The sequence below is a fragment of the Lissotriton helveticus genome, chromosome 5_1 (genome assembly GCF_964261635.1).
Source record: "Lissotriton helveticus chromosome 5_1, aLisHel1.1, whole genome shotgun sequence".
NCBI lineage: Eukaryota > Metazoa > Chordata > Amphibia > Caudata > Salamandridae > Lissotriton > Lissotriton helveticus.
In genome coordinates, this window is record NC_136065.1 from 230,825,711 (window position 1) to 230,850,149 (window position 24,439).

The 24,439-nt window shown below is 45.1% G+C and overlaps 1 protein-coding gene across 5 annotated transcripts in view; it reads right to left on the bottom strand.

The window, feature by feature from the left end:
- Nucleotides 1-24,439, bottom strand: part of FBXW5 (F-box and WD repeat domain containing 5) — a 170,858-nt gene that overhangs the window by 43,601 nt on the left and 102,818 nt on the right. For all 5 annotated transcript variants that reach the window (XM_078642084.1, XM_078642081.1, XM_078642082.1 and 2 more), the window contains one exon: nucleotides 13,561-13,708. In XM_078642084.1, the coding sequence (XP_078498210.1) occupies nucleotides 13,561-13,708 (148 nt within the window). The remainder of the gene's footprint in view (nucleotides 1-13,560; nucleotides 13,709-24,439) is intronic.

Here is a 24,439-nt window from a genome sequence, read left to right on the forward strand (position 1 = left end):
ATCACATATTTTAGCCGCCAATCTACTGCCAGGCCTACCACCCTCCCCGAACGACCTGCCTGTTATTTTTTTATCCAGATATTTGATCTCATCCTCCACAAATGCCTGATGTTCGGAGTGTAAAGTCCGCAACTCGCCTAGATGCGCTGTGTCGCATGTGGTGTCATAAGCTTGCTCAAGTTCCCTCATCCGTGTTTCACAGCGTGTGATTTGCCGTCTGATATCCTTTAAAATGCCTATCGTAGTGCTCATGCATATACCCCGGATTGTGGCCTTGAATGCTTCCCATAAAAGACCCGGGTCGTCCACAGTAGGTCCGTTAAGTAGGAAGTATTCCTTGATCGCTTTGTGTATAGTGGATGCATAGATCGTGTCCGTGAGTGCACGGGAATTGAATCTCCAATGAAAGGGAGGTGTAGTGTAATTGGGTATCACCAGTGTTAACCGTACCGGGTTGTGATCCGATAGCGTTCGTGGCAAGATCTTAACTTCCTGTGTCCACAGTGCAATGGCATCCGAGCCCAGCCAGTAGTCCAAGCGTGACCAACTGTTATGAGCTGCGGAAATGTGAGTCGCTCCCGGAGCCTCTGGGAACCTGTGCCTCCAGATGTCGGTCAGTGAAAGGTCGGAAATCATGTGCAATAGTTTAATCCTGGCCTGTTTGTGTGGTTCCAGTGAATTTGAGGAGCGGTCAACCCCGTCCAACAATGTCACATTCCAGTCCCCCCCACAGATGATGTGTGTGGTTGTCAGTGTCTGAAGATGCGTCCACAATTCCTGGCAAAAGTCAGGGGCATCCGTGTTGGGACCATATACATTAAGCAATGTTATTTTCTGACCTCGTAACATGCCTGACACAATAACATACCTGCCACCCGAGTCACATATCACCTTATTGATTTCAAAGTTCACCCCCTTCCGTATCAGTGTGATCACACCCCTCGAGTACGAGGAGTAGTTAGCCAAGTACGTGGATTCCGCCCATCTGTCACCAAGTAGCGTACGTGTGTGTGGTGCAATATGTGTTTCCTGAATCACTGCTATATCCACCTCCCACCTCTTAAGATATGCGAATACCTGTCTGATCTTTTTGGGTTGAGTTAATCCCCTCACATTCCACGTTAAGAGGTTAAGATGCATTTTACTATTGCGACCCGTTACCAGTGCCATATATCATAGCGTAATTGCCTTCCTGCCAACCGGAGTCTACCGGTCACAACACAATACTTCGATTTCCACTTGCAGAGTTGTGGAGTCTCCCTCTTCTCCACCCCATCAACATTCCAGAAATGCACTCGCATAATCATTGTCAGTCTCAAAACAAGAACAATCCCCCCCTGCCCACCACCCCCACCCACTCCAGCAACCCAATTCTGCCGAAGCCATAGACCCATATTTAACTCCTACAATTAACCGTTCTAAATGAACAACTTTGGTGGGTGTTACCCTTTTAGAGGTCCGCCTGGGGCACAACTCTACACCCACATGCCTGGGTGCAGACGACTCACAATGACATTATATCTCCATGCAAGTCATCTGTGTCCTATTGCCACCCTCCCGCCAACCCCCGGCCCACTTCCCATTAGACATGTTAGCAGTTGACCACCTTCTCATAACCCTCCCAGGTAGCCTGTACTCGTGTGACCTGCCCAGCCCGTACACTCCACTCAGCTAGGTACCATAATGAGTGTTTGTGCGACATCCAAGCCCTATTTTTTCAGCGATGAATCTAACAAGGAGTTTCAGTAACCCTCGCCAGTCTTTGCATGTAGTTCGCACATATACATCCGTAAATTAAAAGTACCAGAGCCCTGGAAGGCTAGAATGCCCACGTGTAGACAATGTCCTACATGTCGCTCCCATAGTCCGAGTGGTTCACCCGCACACGCAAATACAGAAGTCAGCGTCCAGCAGTTGCTATGCAGCAGGCCCCATAGCGCCACCCAAAGAGAGAGAGGAACATTCTTACCACAATTCTGGTTCATACCCCCTTCAAGCTCACTCCTGTGAAGTCTTTGTATCTCTACATCCAGGTTCAACACACGCTGGTTCAATGTCTCACACCCAATGTCCACAGGTGTCTTGCATGCGCATATCCGTAGACCTCATAATCTGGGCCCGAACGCAGTAGGGTATCTAGGTGCATGTAATGTTTATCCCGCCCTTCTCAAAGCTTGTCCAGTGCACCTATACGCGCCCCATCAGATCATAAGGCTGCAACTAGCATGTGCGTCGTAGGTGGAGCCTCCGGAGCACGAAGAGGGAACTGCATACCCGTCCACAAAGCAGGGCCAGTATTCGTGCAGGGTCACTCCGCTACATCCGAGTCCTCAAGTTGCTCCTCTCGTACTCGTTGTTTATTGTGCTGGACAATTTTTTTGACGAAGTCCTGCGCTGCTTTCGGTGATTGTAATATCACTATCTTTTCCTTCCATGCCACTCGGAGTTTCGCTGGATACAGCATGGAGTACTTCACGTTTAGTTCCCTGAGTTTAGCCTTTGCCGATGCAAATTCTTTCCTCGCCTGTTGGACCGCCACGGTGTGGTCTGGGTAGAACTCCAGATTGTTTCCTTGGTGTGTGATTTTGCCCTTCTCGCGCGCAAGACGTAGTATGGTGTCCCTATCGCGGTAGTTGAGGATTCTCGCCACAATTGGTCTCGGTGTCGCTCCAACTTTGGGTTTGGGTGCCAACGATCTGTGTGCTCTTTCAACTATGAAGATATGGGACAGGGCATCAGCCCCGAAAATGTCTCTGCATAGCTGCTCTATGTAGGTCTCCATTTTACCCGTGTTGGTCGTCTCCGGCAGGCCAGCTATGCGTATATTATTACGTCTGGAGCGGGCTTCCAAATCTTCCTCCCGTGCCTTGATCACCTCCAGAATACGCTCCATACCGTTACATTTGCTGGTCGTGGCGTGCGATTCGTCCTCCACCGCTGATATTCTTGATTCGGCTTCATCCAGTCTCTCATCATGTTTTTCCAGTTTGCTTGACATCCCGTCCATTCTACAAGTAAGACTGTCTAATTTACCGTTGATATCCTGCACATTAGCTTGAATGGACAACAATATTTTTTCCATGGTGGAGGTAGTGTCCGCCATCACTGCTCCCTCTCCTTCCGGCGCCTGGTCTGTGCCTTTCAAAGTTTTCTTGTTTTCAAAAGAGATTTTCGGCTGTTGTCTATCAGGTTTCCCCATTACCGGTGTTGCCTGGGGTTGCTTACTCTGCAGCTTCGTCGTTTGCTCTATAGGTCTGAGTAACGCCGCTGCGGCAGTACTCCTTGCAGTGATCCTTGTGGAAGATCTCGTGGGTCCGCGGGCTTCCAGCTTCCCTGCACCCCTCACACTCGATCCCAGATGCGCAACACCGTGTTTGTCGTCTTCCCTCTTGAGGGCCGTTGCTTATACCTGTGTGGCAACTGCGATTACCTTCATCGCGTATCCCGGCAAGACTACGGAACACTTGTGGGTACTAATATTCGTGGGGAAACCGCTTCTCTTTGCAGTGCTGAAAGTGATTATTCCACCCGTGAGCAAGCACCCCACCTGTCAGCTATCTTGAGCCACCTTTGGTAACGCCGTCACAGGACACGACCACCAGGCGCACCACGGGAGATTGTGGCGGGACCGCGCTGAAATCCCTCTGTGATGTGCCCGGCAAAATCCGCTTGTCTATCCCTCTGTGGGATGTACCGCTAATCCGCCTCTGAGATCTGCCAAGGGCTGCGGGTGTTGGTCGTTGGTCTCACCGTTTGCACTGTCCCGCCAATCCTCTCCCCCAGTTATGGCCCCAGCATGTAGAGAATGCGCTGCACCTCCAACCCAGGATCACAGGACACTGTAACCCGCAAGGAGGGAGGATGGTCCGCCGAGGTCAGTCACCAGTGTCTGCTGTGCGTGTCTCAATCCGACCGCTGCGACACGCTCCTCCCCCGCCTCATTCCACAGTCGTTTGCCGTTTGTATGGATACGCGGCAGGGCGTCTCAGACTCAGACAAGAGCAGGCGCGGTCCATTTCCTAGCACCGCGTCTGGTAGACGGGCGCCGCCATTTTGAGCTCGGCCGATCCTGTGTCATTAAAGGGGCCATGCCGAAATGCGCACCAGTGGAGTGCGTTTATTATTCCCGTTTTCCCCAAAGTTCATCTGGGCTGCACCACCCCGTTAATCGCTCACCTGGCCTGGATAGGAAAGGCAATCGCCAGGGCTGCGGGGGGTCTTAATTGTTCATGAAGCGCCCAGCGCACTCGGCGCCCGCCGCCATCTTGCGAGATCCTGCCCAGAGCCGCCGCGTTCTTCACCGTCGCATGAGCGACTCAGCTCCGCTCCGCAGTCGGCGTTTGCGTTATACTGAGCCCGGGATCTTCATAAATCCGATTTTGTGTCAGCCAGCAGTTGGGGTGGCCAACACGGACACTTATCTTGCATGTCCGCGAGTCGCCTGGCGGAGCTGTGTAGCTACCCAGCCATTCCGCTGTGCGCCCCCTAGCGCCTCCTTCCCTAGACATCATTATTTAGTATTTTATGTGTTCCCCAGGGAAGCCTTCCAACACGAAGTGAGTGCAACATTGTTGCCGCTGACTTTGCTAGCCCCGGCTTGTGTAACATTGTTTAACCCTGTCAGCTCCTCGCTGTGACTAGCATACTGAATTTTTGTTCACATAGGGTCATCACATTGTGAAATACTCCTGCAACTTTCCTCGCTATTAACTGTATTTAATCAGTGAGCTCAAGAGTTGGAGGCAAGTCTCGGCATTTTATGATTCTACTATGCGCTGTTTTCTGCGTAATGTTCCCAGGCAAAGTATTTTGTGTGATAATTTACACATGGGCATATCAAAAACAGTCAGTATTCATTCAGAAGGCATTTTTACTTGCGCGCAGGCACCAGTATTCCATAAGAAATGCGCATTCTCAATGGAGTCTACCAACATTTATAGTCGTCTGTTGCACAACGCTATGAAGTGCTAACTTTGCTCTCTACTACTTTCAGAAACACCTAAAAAGAGGAGGATACAACCACTCCCACGTGGTGCTTAAACCATATTTTGAAGGGTAAGGAGAGACCTGTAATACTTTTAGCGAATAGTAGTTTTAAAAAAAAAAACTAGGGGCCACCATTTAATCACCTTTTTTGTAATTGCTTATGTGTTATACAGTGTTTGACCCAGTCCCGGTCCTGAGGAAGAACCCCCAAAGAAATTCCGGGTTCTGAAACGTGTGGACCCTTTTTCAGCACGTCAGAATTTTACATCTCAGTCATTCAATCATATAGTACGCAAACAAGGCAATTTGCCTGTTGCGATAAGCTTATATGCCTAGCTGTTGTGGCAAGCCTTAGTCCTTGAAATTGAAAGTTGTTTGTGCCGCCACATTTCTTGTACAATCTGGTTATCTCAAATTGTTTGTAATATTGTGTATTCAGTTTGTAACACTTTGTGTTTTTTCATTTGTTAGTCATGTTATATGGATTGCTCTAAATTGTTGTTCTTGGTTTTGATCCAAAATATTGAATGTTCATGTTCAAAAATTGATCAACTTACAAAAATGTAAGAAATACACAAAACCACTTTAATAGTCAAGGCGAGTTTTGTCTAAATATTGTTTACTTAAAGTACACAACCCCACAACTTGCTGTATATAATTGGGGAAGGTATATGGCATTGACCAAGTAGCAGTCTTGCAGATATCCAAAAGAGAGATGTTACCCAAAAGGGTAATGTAGCCCCTTTTTTGTGTGTAGAGTGGGCTGTACGGGGCAAATGGAGTGAAAGCTTAGCCTTAGCAGAACAGGTTTCAAAGCATTTAACTATTCACCTAGCAATGCGAGCTTTCGCGATTGCCAAACCCCACAAGGGTCATGCTAAGGATAAACAAAAAGTTGATTGGACTTTTAAGAGACTTGGGGCCTCATTTATACATTGGCAGACGGCCCGTTGTTTTGCCAGGGTTACAGAGTCAATTACTCCATCACCTTGTTGGAGGAGTAGTCTGCCACATTTACTAATGACTTTCAAGATGGCTGTCATTTATAAAGCACTGCCAGGAACCGCCATTATGGCGGTTCCTTTCAATGCATGGTTCTGTTTAGCACAGGGCTCCATCAGCCGGACAGAGCCCTGTACCACATATGTTCCTTTTTTGTTTTTAAAGAGAAAATACACAAACAGGATTTTCTTTTTGAAAATAAAAAATGCAGTACTACCCTCGCCATGGGAGTCCTCTCCCATGGCGAAGGGAACATTTAGCAGTTTTCACTGCCCCTTGCTGCCAGTACTTTCTTGGCCGTGATGAACTGTGAAAAGTGTCTACTCATTCAGCCCATCTTAATTTAGTGGGCAGAATGACAGATCAGCCTTTCGACAGCCCTTACTCTGCAGGACTGTCAGAGGGGATTAATCACGATGGAGACAAACTAGTCTCCATCGTGATTAACATTAAGCCCTTCCAGGCTCATGACGAGCTCAGCTTGTCATGAGTCAAGTGGAGCTGTGCTCATGATGAGCTCATGATGAGCTCATGATTAGCTCATCATAACGGCCGTGGCCTGCCCATGTGCGCCTAATTCCCTGCCTGTGCAGGAGAATTCATCAGTGAGCGGGTCTGTGACAAGCTCAGCTCGTCATGAGCACAGCTTCATTGTGAGTCATGACGAGCTGAGCTAGTCATGAGCACAGCGGCGCCGCGGACCCCCATCCCTCCCCCCGCAACGTGGGGGAATTACCCCAGCAGCCAAGGGGTTAAGGTCCACCCGCATTTAATGTGGGCGGGAAGCATTCATAGCAATAGTGACGGAGTATCCTTACCACCGGCCCAGCATACCTCAACTCTCGACTCAACTTCTACATCCCCACCTGCCAGCTCCGCTATGCCAGGATCGCCCTCGCCACAGTCCCCCGCATCCGAAGAGCGACCACCGGCGGCAGATCCTTCTCCCACCTCGCCGCCAAGACCTGGAACACCCTCCCCCCAACCTACGGCAGACCCAGGGCCTACTGGCCTTCAGGATACTCCTCAAGACCTGGCTCTTCGATGACTAGCAGGACCCCCCCACACACCCAGCGCCTTGAGACCCTCACGGGTGTTTAGTGCGCTTTACAAGTGTTATGATTGATTAATTGATTGATTGACTAACACCAAGAATTAAATCGCCCCTGTTCTATTAATCTAATACATTAGCGCCCTCTTAACATCCAAACTGTGGACGACCCTTTCTGCTATGGATTCCGGTTGTGGGAAGAAGGCGCGGAGATCAATGGTTTGTTTAATGTGAAATGGGTAAGACAATTTTAGGTAATTTAGGATTGGTACGAAAAAATATCCTATCCTTGTGAACCTAGATAAATGGTTCCTGTAGTGTATGAACTGGGAGTTCGCTGATGTACCCGAGGCCAGTGACTGAAATTAGGAATGCACTTCCAAGACGAGAACAGTAGGCTGCAAGAGTGTAGTGGCACACAGCGAGTGCTCGTAAGTTGTGAGAGACCCACAATGAGGTTCCATGCAGAGGCAGGATGTCTTTGGCGGTATGCTGTCTTTAGATCCGCCATGAAGGCTTAATTACTGGGACCTTAAAAGGATAAATGTCTATTGTGAAGGTCTACTGCAATTGCAGAGAAATGCAAGCGTATGGAAGTATAAGCAAAACCTGCTTTATAAAAGGTAAAGGAGGTAAGAAACAATCTCCCACACAGAAACTGCGAATGGGCCTAAAATGCAGTAATGCATGCACCATTTCCACTTAGCCGTGTAACAAGACCATAGTGGGCCTTTCTGCTTCCTGTAGGTTAGTCATGAATACCTGTAGAAGGTTGAGGTAGCTGAACCCTGGGGAATGAGATGCCAGATTGCAAGGTTCAGCTGTTTGGGATATGGTTGTTTAAAGTGGACCTTGATGCTGAATGAGAAGGTCTGGCCTCAATTGGAGCTTCTAATGGGAAATAACTGACATTACCAGGAACATGGAATATTAGAACGGTTTTGCCCAATCCAGCCTGGAGCCACTAGAATGAGGGGAATGGGTACCTGTCTTATTTTCATCATCATCACACAGAATGAAAGGGGGAATTCAGAAAAGTGTAGGCAAATATCCCTGACCAATTCATTTATACTGCAGTAATCATGGACTGTGAAGTGCAGATACCTCCAAGTGAAGTTTTGGTATTTTGTGATTTTTGGAAGTGGCAAACAGGTCTATTGTGGGGGGCCCACGCCTTTGAAAGTACCTTTAAAAACTTGTGGGTGGAGTTCCCACACGTGGATGTGTTGATGAATCTTGCTGAGCAGGTCTGCAGAAGTCATAACCCACTCCCAGCAAATGTTCTGCCAGTAGGTGGATGTTGTTGCTGGTTGCCCAATGACAACTTTCCAGAGCTAATGCAGAACGTTGGGGGGGGCGGGGGGGGATTGGTTGCTTCCCTGCTTCTGGACATAAGACATAACTGGCAGGTTGTCTTTCTTTATTAGTAAATTTTCTCTTGAATAAATTTCCAAAATGCCTTCAGAGCTAGTCCGATGGTTAGAAGCCCCAGGTAGTTTATGTGGTGACCCTAGTGCTGAGGAGCTTAGGCGCATTGGACAGCCATTTCACAGAGGTGAGATCACCACCCCAAGAGAAACACCTGTGGTGAGGAAAAACAGCTGAAGGGGATTTAGATACTGCCTGCCAAGCAACAGGTTGTTGCTGTTCCACCAAACAGAGAATGCTGGGCCCGGCTGGTCACCTAACTAGATCCCCCCCCAATACTCTTCTGCTTATGTACACTGCAGTGAAAGGCACTCATGTAAGGGTGCATGAGTAATCTGGTATGTTGTACAATTGCTATGCATGAAGTCAGCAGTCCCAACATTACAGTTTGAATGATACAACTGAAAAAGAGGCAGAAGCTGTTGGAATGCCACCACTTGGTTTGCTGGGGTACGCTTTGCCTATTACCCATTAAGAGCAGAGCAGGGGAAACATCTGCTGCGTTTAAAGTTGTTCCAGAAAAAGGGGGTGGTGATAGCCAGGTTCTGAGCTGGAATGGGGCAGTGAGCTAAATAACGGTGATGGATCAAGCCCTGATCTTTGGACTGGGTAAGAGTGGTCTGCTTAATTCAGACACTCTGTTCATCACCACCCCCTTTTCTGAATCGTTTTTGGCCACTATAGGTGTGGCAGGGTATACTCAGACATGAGTCCCTTGCTCACTGCTCCATCAGGATTCAAGCAAGCCGGGCCGACGAGGCTGAAATGCCAGAAACCGGTCCCCGGTAGCTTGTATCCTTTCTGGTGAAGAATTGGCTTGGTAGTTTGGTCTGCCCTGTTCCCATGATGCACTGGGCCAGGGACAGACTAATTTGCATATAGCCAGGTTCTGAGCTGGGATGGGGCAGTGAGCTAAATAACGGTGATGGATCAAGCCCTGATCTTTGGACTGGGTAAGAGTGGTCTGCTTAATTCAGACACTCTGTTCATCACCACCCCCTTTTCTGAATCGTTTTTGGCCACTATAGGTGTGGCAGGGTATACTCAGACATGAGTCCCTTGCTCACTGCTCCATCAGGATTCAAGCAAGCCGGGCCGACGAGGCTGAAATGCCAGAAACCGGTCCCCGGTAGCTTGTATCCTTTCTGGTGAAGAATTGGCTTGGTAGTTTGGTCTGCCCTGTTCCCATGATGCACTGGGCCAGGGACAGACTAATTTGCATATAGCCAGGTTCTGAGCTGGGATGGGGCAGTGAGCTAAATAACGGTGATGGATCAAGCCCTGATCTTTGGACTGGGTAAGAGTGGTCTGCTTAATTCAGACACTCTGTTCATCACCACCCCCTTTTCTGAATCGTTTTTGGCCACTATAGGTGTGGCAGGGTATACTCAGACATGAGTCCCTTGCTCACTGCTCCATCAGGATTCAAGCAAGCCGGGCCGACGAGGCTGAAATGCCAGAAACCGGTCCCCGGTAGCTTGTATCCTTTCTGGTGAAGAATTGGCTTGGTAGTTTGGTCTGCCCTGTTCCCATGATGCACTGGGCCAGGGACAGACTAATTTGCATACAGCCAGGTTCTGAGCTGGGATGGGGCAGTGAGCTAAATAACGGTGATGGATCAAGCCCTGATCTTTGGACTGGGTAAGAGTGGTCTGCTTAATTCAGACACTCTGTTCATCACCACCCCCTTTTCTGAATCGTTTTTGGCCACTATAGGTGTGGCAGGGTATACTCAGACATGAGTCCCTTGCTCACTGCTCCATCAGGATTCAAGCAAGCCGGGCCGACGAGGCTGAAATGCCAGAAACCGGTCCCCGGTAGCTTGTATCCTTTCTGGTGAAGAATTGGCTTGGTAGTTTGGTCTGCCCTGTTCCCATGATGCACTGGGCCAGGGACAGACTAATTTGCATATAGCCAGGTTCTGAGCTGGGATGGGGCAGTGAGCTAAATAACGGTGATGGATCAAGCCCTGATCTTTGGACTGGGTAAGAGTGGTCTGCTTAATTCAGACACTCTGTTCATCACCACCCCCTTTTCTGAATCGTTTTTGGCCACTATAGGTGTGGCAGGGTATACTCAGACATGAGTCCCTTGCTCACTGCTCCATCAGGATTCAAGCAAGCCGGGCCGACGAGGCTGAAATGCCAGAAACCGGTCCCCGGTAGCTTGTATCCTTTCTGGTGAAGAATTGGCTTGGTAGTTTGGTCTGCCCTGTTCCCATGATGCACTGGGCCAGGGACAGACTAATTTGAATATAGCCAGGTTCTGAGCTGGGATGGGGCAGTGAGCTAAATAACGGTGATGGATCAAGCCCTGATCTTTGGACTGGGTAAGAGTGGTCTGCTTAATTCAGACACTCTGTTCATCACCACCCCCTTTTCTGAATCGTTTTTGGCCACTATAGGTGTGGCAGGGTATACTCAGACATGAGTCCCTTGCTCACTGCTCCATCAGGATTCAAGCAAGCCGGGCCGACGAGGCTGAAATGCCAGAAACCGGTCCCCGGTAGCTTGTATCCTTTCTGGTGAAGAATTGGCTTGGTAGTTTGGTCTGCCCTGTTCCCATGATGCACTGGGCCAGGGACAGACTAATTTGCATATAGCCAGGTTCTGAGCTGGGATGGGGCAGTGAGCTAAATAACGGTGATGGATCAAGCCCTGATCTTTGGACTGGGTAAGAGTGGTCTGCTCAATTCAGACACTCTGTTCATCACCACCCCCTTTTCTGAAGCGTTTAAAGTTGTGGCTTTTCTGCATTAATGGTCACTTTGTGATACACGTAGAGCATTAGAGGAAGGGTGTTTGCTCCATGTTGCTGTCCTATGTTCATTCTTGAAAGAGCCTTGTCAGGGACTTGAAAATGTCAGCTCATGACCATGAGGTGTTGATGTGTCCCAAACGTAGGATCCAGAAGTGTGCGCTGGTACATTGAGGATCAAGGGTGGAGTCACAACAGGTGTTGTGACTCGGGTTTTGAAGAAAAAACTGTTGCAAACAGATGGGCACAACTCTAGATGGCAGTTGTATGCAGAGCATGTGAATTTACAAGCACACATGCAACGAGTATATAGAGACCCCCATATTAGAAAGTCAGCAAAACAACACTAGTTATGGTTCAGCCATCTGTAACTAAACTTGCCCTAGTTTGGTCGTGTCGAGTTTCGTGCAGATTGGTGCAGGGTGAAAAATTTTAAAAGGTGGGGAAAGTGGCAAAAAAACCGCATTTCTCATTTTAGCTCCCTTAGAAAATGTTGCTATCTGCTATGGTGAAAAATGCTGAACCAATTTACAATAAACTTAACATGAAAGAAGAACTTCACTCAGAAAGAGTTCTTTTCTTGTGGTTTGGTGCAACTGTGTTCAGTAATTTTTAACATCGAACTATTTGAAAAAGTAGTCAGATGGGCATTGACGAGTTACAATGAAGAGATAACTTAGCCGCAGTCTTATCTTAGCCTTTAAACTGCTCATAAAATAGGCTGAAGAAAGATTGAATTCATCCCCTCTTCGAGTTCACCATGTCATCCTGTATTTCTCAAATGAACCCACACTTAGGAGTTTCATAATATATTCACAAAGAAAAGGGTGACATGATGATCAAGATGGCTGGACAGGCATGGAAAATACTGAGAAAACAAGTGTAGCGGAAGCATACACAATAATTCGCCTAAAAAAATGAATTTTAATTTGTGGGGAATAGATGCAGCTTTCCTGAGACTGCTGTTCATCTCATGGCCTCTTCTCTTCCAGTCATACTAAGCAATTAAATAAACAAGTTCAGTACAGGTATGGTCAGAGACTGGCGTGCATGCCCTAACTGTCTGAAACTCGCTCTACTTATTATTCTGTGTTATGGTAATTATATGTCAGCTTCAGAAAAAAAAATCCAAGACTTCCCATTTAACTAATCTTAAATTCTTGAACTCTCTGCCGACCACACTGCATTGCCTTCCCAAAAATGTTTTAAAGTGTCAATGTTTAATCCATGAACATCATTCTTTTTAAAAACAAAACATTAGTATTAAATAACTGAAGTGACCAATATTGAAATAAATAGGGATTATTAGGCAGTAAAAGAATGCCAGAAGCTAGACAGCAGTACATGAAAGGTGTGGACAAACGTAAGAAGCACAACAAGATATTCCCAATCAGGAAAAAAAGCGTAATGGCAGCTGCAGTGGGGTGATAATGCTAGGGAAATTCCTTGCCAGCCTGCACCTCGTGTGCATATTAAGAGCCAGATGCTCTTGTAATTCAGCCTACACCCAGCCAGCTACATTGATGAAACTAGTAAAACAGCTTCAGGAAGTTGATACCACGAAAGGCATTTGATAAGCAACAACAGAAACCAAGCATAATTATACAGTGGCAAAGCCAAAAGGTCCGAGTGATGCTTAGGCAGAATGGATGGACTACAAGCCAAATCTTGTTTGAACCAAGCTGCAGGCACACAAATTAATTTTAACTTCATTCATTAATATTAAATCAGAGATGGATCCAAAGTCAAGCCTATGTAGACACTGTCATTACCATGTCAGGAGTTGTATTAATTGTATCAAATATGAGCAGAAAAAGAGACCTAACCGAACTATCTACTCTGATGAATTGTTACACGCAATTTCAGGAACATTGGAGGAGCTTGTTAAGAAATAAAAACATAAAATGACATGGTGCTTTAACAAAATAAATCTAAATAGCCTTTTAGGCTGGAGCTAGAGAAGTCAGACAGCTAATTCGCACACTGGACACCAAAGAAGCAGGGTGTTTCCCGCTGCCTGCTTCTGCTGGTGTTCAGGACTCAGTGCAACCTTGCCGTATAAATCTGCTCTAACACAGTCTCATCAAAACAACTAGAGTGTGACAGACACTTTACCAGTAGTCCACCCAAATGTGGAAGAGTATATGTTCTCCCAGACCACTTTTAAATCTCATGTCTGTCCCCAGGGCCCTGGAAAGAACAGCTCCCCTCCCAGTCTAGGTTATCACTGAAAATTGAGGGTAAGTGGGAGTACGAAACAAGCCATGAGATGATTAAGTTCACAGCATGCATAAGAGGAACCCAATGAAACAAAATTAAATATACCACGCACTCACCTGTGGTCAGGTGATAACCCCATCCCAATGATGTGACCGTGGATATCTATCACATGATCCAGAGAATCAAAGAACTCATCCGTCCGTCTCTCCTCTCCAAGTACTGGCCCCACTGTTGTCATCTGGTGAGGCAGAATCTGTTTAATCCCTAGGAGAGTGTTAAAGATATTAATTAAAAGGAGTGTGACTTTTTCCTGTTGCTGAACAGCCTTTGACCAACACTATTATGTGGAATTATTCTATGGAAATATTCTATGCTGCCTCCTCCAGGAAAATAAAAGTGCTGAATACTACCACTCATTCATGGCAGGAGAAAGATAAAGTTCTTAGCTGACATGAAGGAAAATGTATGGTACACAAACATTTTCAATTCTATTAAGGACACTGTGGTGAGGTTTATGCTACCTTTCTTCATTTTATTTTGCTCTGCAGACGGTAGTAAACATAAATAGGACTGCATTTCCCATGAGTGCTATGTTAAAGAACAATTGTCCGATCATATTACTGTAACTTCACAAAATACAATTCACAGGGAATAGCGTTGCCTATTTCTTCGCAAGAAAATCCGTTCCTTTGCAATCTACTAAAATACTCATGCTTTTCTCCCATTTCTAAAATAAAAAATAAAAACATTTGAAGGCATATTTACTTTTGATATGCAAAAACAATTAACAAGAACAGATCCAATGATAACTTCGCAGAAACTATGCTACATGACACTTCTGCTGCTTTACAATGAATGAGTCCAAGAGAATCCCTGGTGGGTTATGGAACTATTAACCATCTAGGGAGGATTAATCCTGACCTCCGTGCCTGTAATAGAATTGAAATCTTTCTTGAAGCCAGCAAAGAAATGTTTCCTTTTACTTCAGGAGCATAGGCTTCACTTATGCAAGTTTAAAGCGTACCAAACAGCAATGAGTCTAACACCATCACTAGTTTGAAGTAAAACTTTTCAAAAGTTGAACCAGATGGCCAACCAGTCACACTGAGGATATCTTCTAGATGGCTTCCCAAAGAAAAAGATTTGCAAGCCATGGCCCCTCTCACAGAGTGGGCAAAAAACTATGATATATCTATATCTGCTACACTCTTCACCCTTCAACCATTGCACCCATCTTGCAAAAGTAGGAGACAAAACTGGTTTGTATGTTTTTTTTAAATTGCGATCAACAATTGTTTTGTGCCTGCAGACCAAGTTCTTCCTTGTAAGTTCTTCCACCCTGGTAAGAGATTTGGCATTTCTAGACGCTGTGAACATGACCCCCACCCTGGGGTAACTATTCAGAGAGGCACAACCAGTGCTCTCATTCAACACTCTTTTACAGGAGTGGAGGCATAGCAGCATAGCCAACGTACCCAATAACTATTTCCTAGACAGGAACTGATTGTCAGATAAAAAAAAAATCAGAACTACATTCAAATCCCAAGAGTGTGAACTCCTTGTTTCTGGAAGTACCGACACTCTCACTCCTCTAAGCAGCCTACATAGAGGGTGCTCCACCAATGGGACCCCAATACACCATAAATGACCAACTGAGATCGTGAATCTACAAGTGATAACAGTTTGATAGGCTAGTTCATTATCCACCAGCTCTGATAGAACATTCAGGCCAAAATCTACTAATGACGCCCCACCCATCCCACCAAAGTGATCTAGCTTCTGTCCCATACACCAAGAGGACCATCAATGCCAAAGTGAGCCTTACTGCTGATTGTAGAGTCTAATCAAGCCTTCTTGACAAACTCTGAAGCGAAGCCTGTACCGAAAGGCCTGAGATCTCTTAATGTCTCCTGTAATCTTCCATACCATTAGTCAGAGAGAATCCTCCAGCACCAAATGGTGTGAGCTGCCATGAACATCTTTCAGAATAGATAAACTCTGGGGAAATAGGCGTGGAGAATAGGAGAAAAATTCCAGAAGAACTAGACCAGTGCCACAAGGACCACGGCTGCGGACTGCCTCCTGACCTGTACAGTCAGTCTGGTTTCCATTGAGAAAGGTGGAAACATCCATACGTTAATCTGGCTTCAGTTTCTGCAGAAAGTCATCTGTAGTGAGTTCAGCTTCTAACTGATAAATCATGGGAGGTGCCTGTCGTGACATGATGCAAACAGATCTGACACGCACCCAGTTTGTGCCTGTTCTGGAACATCTTCTGATCCATTTTTCGAGAGATTACATTTTTCAGGTGCCTGGAGGTCCAATCCGCTATAGATTCATTTTCCTCTGGATGTACTCTGCTGTGAAATCTTCTTGCCTGGACAGACATATAAAATCTCCTTGGCCAGCTACGCAAGTTCTCCTGACCAAGTACCTCCAGCCGATTCATACATCAGACCAAGAATACGCTGTCTGTTTTCAGAAGTATGGCACACAAGATCCTGTCCCTTGTAAGACATCTTAACGCAAACAATCTGGCTAGTTGTTCCAGACAATTGATGGGTAATTAGTTCTCGTGTTGTGACCACTGGTCACCAGTAGTTACTGCTCCGTATTTATTGGGCATCCCACCTGATTGGCTTGCGCGGACTAGTCTGGTACCGATTGAAATTTGGCTCTACCATTCCAGGCCTCCAAATGATGAGCTACCACAGAAGTGCCGTTTTGGCTTCCTGAGTCAGCTAACCTCAGCCGGGTTAGTCAGGACCTTCCTTCTGTGAGCAGATTTCAAACTTCTGAAGTGTTCGCTAGTGAAGGGGTCCTGGAAAATCGTCAGGATTGAGGTTTGTAGGCCCACTACCCTGACCAGGTACCTCAAGGAGGTGTACTCCCCCAGGAATGTCTTCGTCAGTTCCTTCCCGATGAGCGCCATTTTCTTTTGTGGCACTTTCAATGTTTGTTGTACCAACTTAAGGACGAATCCTAGGAATACTATATACTACATAAATTGAAACACAGATTTCAGTACATTGAATATAAACCCCAGATCCTGGAGGAATTACCTTGTCATGAAGAGAGCTGCACCTGGACCACATCCTGAACCATCACTAGAATGCCGTTCAGGTAGACAATTAACCGTGCCCATTTGGAGCCCAGACGCTCCATGATCAGTCTCATCACCTTGGTAAAGCACTATGGAGAAGAGGAGAATCTGCTTGATAGTGCCACAAATTCGTACACCATCTGTCTCTATTTGAACTGGGCAATCTCCGGTAGGGTGAAAATACTGGGATCCAATCGCACCATCCAGTTATTAGGTAGTTAAAAATCTCTGAGGCAATGCATTCTTCCTGTTCTGTAGTGGTGATAAACCAGCCACTTGAGTTTTTCAGATTTGTTACAGTGTGATACCTTTGAACCTTCTTTTTGACCTAAAATATATTGCTGAGAAATCCCCTGGGGTGTAAGGTGGTTGGCACCACTTCACCCTTTCCCAGATCTGAATGTATCTCTCCCGATCTATAAGGACTGCATCTTCCTCTGATAAGTATAGTGGATTGGGTTTCCTTCTCTTGAGTGGGGTCTTCTAAAACAATATGTGAAACCTTCAATGGTTTGCAACACCCAAGGATCTCCTATTTCCTGCCTGCATTTGGGTAAAACTTTCCCAGCCTTCCACCTACTTTTGGTTGAGAAGAATGAGTACTTCTTCCCTGAGGTTTTTCCTGGAGTGTCTGTCACACCCCTGAAGCCTTCTCTGCTGTCACACTCTCTGTCAGTACCTCTGGCGGGAATAATAGTTTGAACTTCTCCTGATCCTCTTATTAGTAGGGCTTCCTACCCTGGTCTCTTTTTGAGCCGGGGGAAAGGGTTTGGCTGTTCGAGCAAAGCCTGCATCCTCCCATCCTCATCAAGACACACCACAAGACCGGCCAGCCTACCTCAACAGACGGCTCTCCTTCTACATCCCCATCCACAAGCTACGCTCCGCCGACCTCTCACTCGCCACCGTCCCGCGCATCCGAAGAACAACCACCGGCGGGAGATCCTTCTCCCACCTCGCGGCCAAGACATGGAACACCTTCCCATTGAGCCTAAGACAGATCAAGACCTGCTGACCTTCAGGAGGATACTCAAGACCTGGCTGTTCGATCAGTAGCGGCCCTACCCCCTCCCCAGCGCCTTGAGACCCTCGCAGATATGTAGTGTGCTTTACAAATGATTGATTGATTGATTGAAAAGCCTTTGCCCAGATATCCTTTGGCCACTGAACTCCATATCTAAGGTTTTCGGATCATGTACACTGCTACTTTTGTTGCTGGTGCACATTCTGCCAACTCTGGATGGTAAATGTTTTCCAGGTCAAGCATGTCATGTGAATTGGTGACAGATGTGGCGTCCCAATAGGGGTGTCCTCTATTTCGAGACATTTGGGACCCTCTTCAGGTCGCTAAGGCGTGCTGGGACCAGGCTCCTCTCCAGAGTCCTTGTCCTAGTAAGGGTCCCCTGACTCTTCCCATTCGTGGAAGTTATCCTGCTGCGGAAACCCAGAACAATCGTCCTATGCATCACGGTTGGCCGCCTTTTAAGAAAGACCTGCCTCAAATGTGTCTGAGGGACCAGAGGAAGACTTGGATGTCTTGGGCTTTGACTTACAGCCACCATTCTGAAGTTATGAAGGTTTACTCAGTCTTGCAACTTCCTCCATCGGGGAGTTGAAACACAGGTGGCCAGTATTAATATGTGCCTGCCCCTAAGCTCCAGGTAATGAGATATTGCCCTGTGCAATGATGCATAAATGACATTTACAATTTCCTCATCCAGAGGGAGCAAGAGCTGCCACTCCTGTACATCTTCTCTGATAGACTCCCCACAAACTCCTGCTATGTCGATCAGGAGCAGAGTCTGTGTTTATACAAGCAAGAAATGTATAACGATAAAGTCATCCACTGGCTATGACCAGGTAAGTAATATGAAAATCGGAAAGGCTTTTATGTAAGCATATTATCGTGTTACACAGATATTTATAGGACTACCTCTTAAAAAGTCCTGATCAATCACAGTCACATACCCTTGGATATAACGGGAGAAATGTTTACTGATAGCACCTGCCTATCCGCACTAACAAGGCCCTCAGTCGAAGTGCCAAAACGCTGACTGAAAATCCTATGGTATTATGCTAGCAAATGGAATCTTTTTTTACCTGAGAATTGTGAAACAGAGCCAGCGCAGTATACTAGCTATCCAATATTTGGTCTGATCTCTCGCTCAGACATCCCCACCCACACCCTGAGGAAAAAACTGGGTTACAGTTGAGCATGGTCGACTAAACAGACCAGATAAATTGTACTATGTGTGCAAACCTAGCCAAAATGTCCATCACGCAGCACATAGGCTAAACTGTCACTAGCACAAAAATTATCAACAATTAACATCCAACAAGGCAATTTACGGGAAAAAGCACTTAACTGGCTGCTGAACAGCCAAGGAGGAGACAGTGCTCTTCCTTGTGAATTGTTGTATGTGGAGTTACAGAAATTGTATTTCTAAAAAACTGATCTTTAATGTAGGTCTCGTGAGAAAAGATGTCCTTTCGGATTGTGGCTAGTGTTTAAGCTTACTATGGGTTTGTGAGCAAAATAAAATGAACAAAGAAAGCATAATCGGTCTCCTGTCCAAAAACAGAATCTGGGATATTTTTATAAACCCACTTGGAACCAGAATGGGTTTTCTCCTGAATTCTTAGCATCTTCAAGACAAAATCCAATTTGGGTGAACTTGGGAAAAACACAAATTTAGATACCTTGAGTGGGTGTTGCAAATTTGATTTTATGAATTTTGTCAATCAAATCTGAGTTTGAGTGTAAACAAATTATATTGTTTAACACCCAATTAACTGCACCTTCAAATTAGGAGTTAATCAATTATTTATAAAGCAAATTAGATTTCAGGATGCACAGTGTGCGCAACTAAGTCCGTATAGAAATTCTATAGGTTTTAAAAATGTGATTTAGACAGAATATCTTAGGAATGTTCCAATGTAGATTCTGAGATTCGTCTAGATGAGCAAAAGAATCGGTGATATGATTAGTTCACTCTTCCCTGCGACATTCTCAAGTCTGAAAAACATCACCTATTTTTGTGTTAGCAGTAGAAAAGAATGTAGTGTAATATTCAATAAGTATGACTAAACCTCACTGCACCTTTAGAAAAACATGGATTTCACATGATGAAAGCAGGTTGCCAGGGAAACAAAACACAGGAACAGCAGGTGCAGTGGATCAGACGCCTACCTTCAAAGGAGATGCATTCAGTTACTAAGAACGAGTTTTCCCACGAAGAAATTCAGTTTAAAGGCTGCCAGCAGAGTTTCTGGGACAGGAGTTATGGCAAGAGAAGCCATTTTACAGCATGAGAACGGTCAGGTTTAAATACGTATGATGGCGGACCGACATCAGAAAAACCATGATAATACATAGAGACCTAGTGATCAATACACTGAGCAAGAAAACAACAAAACAGGAAATTACCAACCTGATTCCTTAAACAGTTCCTGAAAGCGGTTTTATTTGTTCTAACCAATGCACGTTTGGTTTAATAATTAAGACTATGACAATGATCAGCTATTTTATGGAGAAAAAGAGAATGTGGTTGGATACTTGTCTGCATGCGTATACTGCAATAAAGAAAAAAAATCTAAAATTGAAGCTTAATCTTATATGTGCCATAACAAAGTCTGTGCGGAAATCTTTGTGTATATGGCTGCTTGTTTTCAAGGAAAGTTAGTATGTAATGTCCAAACCAGGGACGAAAACATTAAAAAAAGTTTTACGACTGTGCAACATCAACTGTACTTTATAGTTTACAGAAGAACAAGAACTTGAAGTATTGCTCAGACTGACTGAACAGTTTATTTATTAGCATTTAGAGTTATAGCAGATCACAGAGTATTTTAAGCAAGTGTTTTCTCCTGAATTCTTAGCATCTTCAAGACAAAATCCAATTTGGGTGAACTTGGGCAAAACACAAATTTAGATACCTTGAGTGGGTGTTGCAATTTTGATTTTATGAATTCTGTCAATCAAACCAGAGTTTGAGTGTAAACAAATTATATTGTGCAACACCCAATTAACTGCACCTTCAAATTAGAAGTTAATCAATTATTTATAAAGCAAAATAGATTTCAAGATGCACAGTGTGCGCAACTAAGTCCGTATAGAAATTTATTTAGCAATGCTAATGATCTAGAAATGTATTTAGCAATGCTAATGATCTGGAATTTTATATGTTTAATAAATAATTTCAAAACAATTTCTTTTTTGCACATGCACCATTCATTTCTGGTATCATATCTACATAGATTATTGTTTAAGAAATTTACTAATTACTGCATACGAATGTAACAACACAAAGTATTACTTAAGCTTAAATCAGCGTGGATGAAGGCAATAGATATCGGTCTCGCCTTTGGGACCTTACATGTATTTAGCTATGCAGCACATTAGCCTGAATACTGAAACATCTACTGTTCTTTAACATGGAGGGAAAGTAAGCACCAAACTGCGTGACACGCCAGGTATGGGAACACATGGAGAAAAATATTGCCTTTCAGCAGGAAATGGTATAGCCCAAAGCTCTATTTTTAATATAGAGCCTTCGGTGGTCATATCACTGAAAATACAAGATATGAAAGAAATATTGCTGTCTACGGGTGCCCGTGGAAGACAATTTCTATGGACAGGAATCTAGAGAATGCTAAAGTGATTCTGGTATTTTACTGACCTCTACTGGTAGTTTTCTATCAAGAAAGTTAAATAGAGGCAGTTGCCAGAAATGTTTTAAAAAATAAAGTCCCTCAGCAGAAAGCAATTCTGGTATTTTAATGACCTCTGCTGCTCGTTTTCTATCAAAACAGGTAAATAGAGGCGGTTGAACAGAAAGAAAAGTCCCTAAGCAGAAGCAGGCAAGTCCTAGGACTGATCTCCAGAGCCCACAAAGTACATACACATATAAGTATAGAATAATGAGTATATACTAATGTATATACAAGAGGTCTTGAATGCTCGACCTAAAAATCTCATTGCAGAATTTTACACGCACTCACACGCTGCAAAGAAAGTGCCTTCATAGTTTTGCTACATGGAATGTGCTCAGTTCAAAGTATACTCAGATTAACTGGGCAGGAGATCCTCGCTCCCTAGTGCCCCCTGTATAAATATACTCACAGCACCAAACAATTACAGGTAGAACTGTGCAGTGGGCTGTTGTATTAAACAGGCATCTCCAGAGACTCAACTAAGCATCTACAGTGAATATGCTACAAGTGGACGAAAGAACACTTCCTTTCGTCCTATGCAAGTTTATAGATCATAACTTTAACAGTGGCCCCTTGCAATCAGACTCGTGTCTTTGATGTATATATATGTATATATATATATATATATATATATATATATATATATATATATATATATATATATATATATATTACCTACTGGCGGTCGCCAGTAGGTATATATAGTTAGGATTTTTTCTCTATGGGTTTTTTGAAAATTCTATGTCTAATAACTTTGGCGTTTGTGGACGGAATTGGCTGAAATTTTCAGGAAAATGGCACATTTTGTTTCTGAGCAGCCCTTAAAAATTTGGGGGGGGTTCGTCCAGTGGGGGCCGAGAAAAAAGGGGGGTCCCAAAACGTGTTTTTAACATTGAGTTTTCCATAGGGCGGTTGGCCTCACTTTTAGCCCGAACGGCTGAATGGATTTGCACGAAACTTGGCAAAATTGTAGGGACTGGTAGCCCGATGTGCCTTTTGTAGGTCTCAATATATGTGCTCCAGTGGATTTTGAGAAATTAACGTTTAAAAAAAGATATATATCTGTAACAGCGGACCGGGCAGCGGCCCAGGACGCGTACTTTTCGCGCAACGGAGCTTTGTGAAGCGAAGCTGATTGGTTCTCTGGCGTCTGTCAACATTCCAAACAGTCCGTAGCGGCCGCCATCTTGTCTCTCGGTAGGATCGAGAGACAAGAGGAGGCCAAAGCGAAGGGGCAAATGACCATAAGGGGGAATAGTAGATCCTCGCTGACCCCCTAGGTTTGATGTGGAGGTTTTAAAAGGGCCCCGCGGGGCAAAAAAAAAAAATAATAATAATAATCGAACGGCTGAATGGATTTGCACGAAACTTGGCAAAATTGTAGGGACTGGTAGCCCGATGTGCCTTTGCTAGGTCTCAATATATGTGCTTCAGTGGATTTTGAGAAATTAACGTTCAAAAAAAGATATATATCTGTAACAGCGCACCGCTTCGCGTACTTTTCGCGTTACGGAGCTTTGCGAAGCGAAGCTGATTGGCTCTCCGGTGTCTGTAAACATTCCAAACAGTACGTAGCGGCCGCCATCTTGTCTCTCGGTAGGATCGAGAGACAAGAGGAGGCCAAAGCGAAGGGGCAAATGACCATAAGGGGGCATAGTAGATCCTCGCTGACCCCCTAGGTTTGATGTGGAGGTTTTAAAAGGGCCCCGCGGGGCAAAAAAAAAAAAAATAATAATAAAACGGCTGAATGGATTTGCACGAAACTTGGTAAAATATTAGGGACTGGTAGCCCGATGTGCCTTTGCTATGTCTCAATATATGTGCTTCAGTGCATTTTGAGAAATTAACGTTCAAAAACAAGATATATATCTGTAACAGCGCTCCGCTTCGCGGAGATAAAATTATATCTGTATTACCTAGCTGTTGCTAACACCAGTTAGCGACGGCTAGTAGGAGATAGCGACCATCTTGGGTCCCACTTTGCATGTGAGTGATATTTATCACTAATGACATGCAAAGTGGGCATGCCAAGATGTTAGCGACTGGAAACAGTCGCTAACATCGCTATCTCCTAGGGACTGGTAGCCCGATGTGCCTTTGCTATGTCTCAATATATGTGCTTCAGTGCATTTTGAGAAATTAACGTTCAAAAACAAGATATATATCTGTAACAGCGCTCCGCTTCGCGGAGATAAAATTATATCTGTATTACCTAGCTGTTGCTAACACCAGTTAGCGACGGCTAGTAGGAGATAGCGACCATCTTGGGTCCAACTTTGCATGTGAGTGATATTTATCACTAATGACATGCAAAGTGGGCATGCCAAGATGTTAGCGACTGGAAACAGTCGCTAACATCGCTATCTCCTATTATCAACTTTTGGAAATATTCGAGATAAGCGCGAATATCTCCAAAAAGTAACAGCTGCCCTGAGCAGTTCTTAGCCATGTTATCCAATGGGAGGTGGATAACATGGCTAAGAGCATTAGCTCGGTAATGCATGAATATCGCTGAGTTTTCAGCGATATTAATGCATTGCGGTCGTTTTTTATCGTATTTGCGATAAACCTTGATAATAGCAAGGTTTATCTGCGATAATTTCTGACGGTAAAAAAATCTTTGCAATGCATCGTTAGGGATAAATATCGCTTAACTTTGGTAATATGCCCCAACGTCTGTTAACGTTCGATTCGAAGGAAATCAGGAATTGTTGAAAAACATTGTGTGCGCCATCTTGTCTTTTTTCAAATGCCACACTTTTGTCGTGCACGGCAGCCATTTTAGATGCCTTGACCAGACCCACTCTGTGCACGCTGTCGATCCTTAGCATGGCTCCCCACCCTCGCAAGCATCTCACCCAGGCAGTGGTCACCCCCGCTCTCTGTCTTATGCATGGGTAATAAACCTCCCCCCATCTGCGCTGCTCTTCCCTGAGAATCACACCCTGTGCCCGCCCGACACCTCCCTTTCGCCCTATTCACTACCGCACCCTCTGACACTCCTTTTCCTCTGTGTCCGATTGTCCAGGCCGGTCCTAGGCTATCAGCTAGCCCTGCAGATGTAGTTTATGGCCACAGCTGTAAAGAATCACCCCTCTTCAAAGGAGTTATAGTAGATCAAGGCCCACACTCGATGAGATCCGTCACAGCAGAAGCGTTGCTATTATCTGAAAACCATC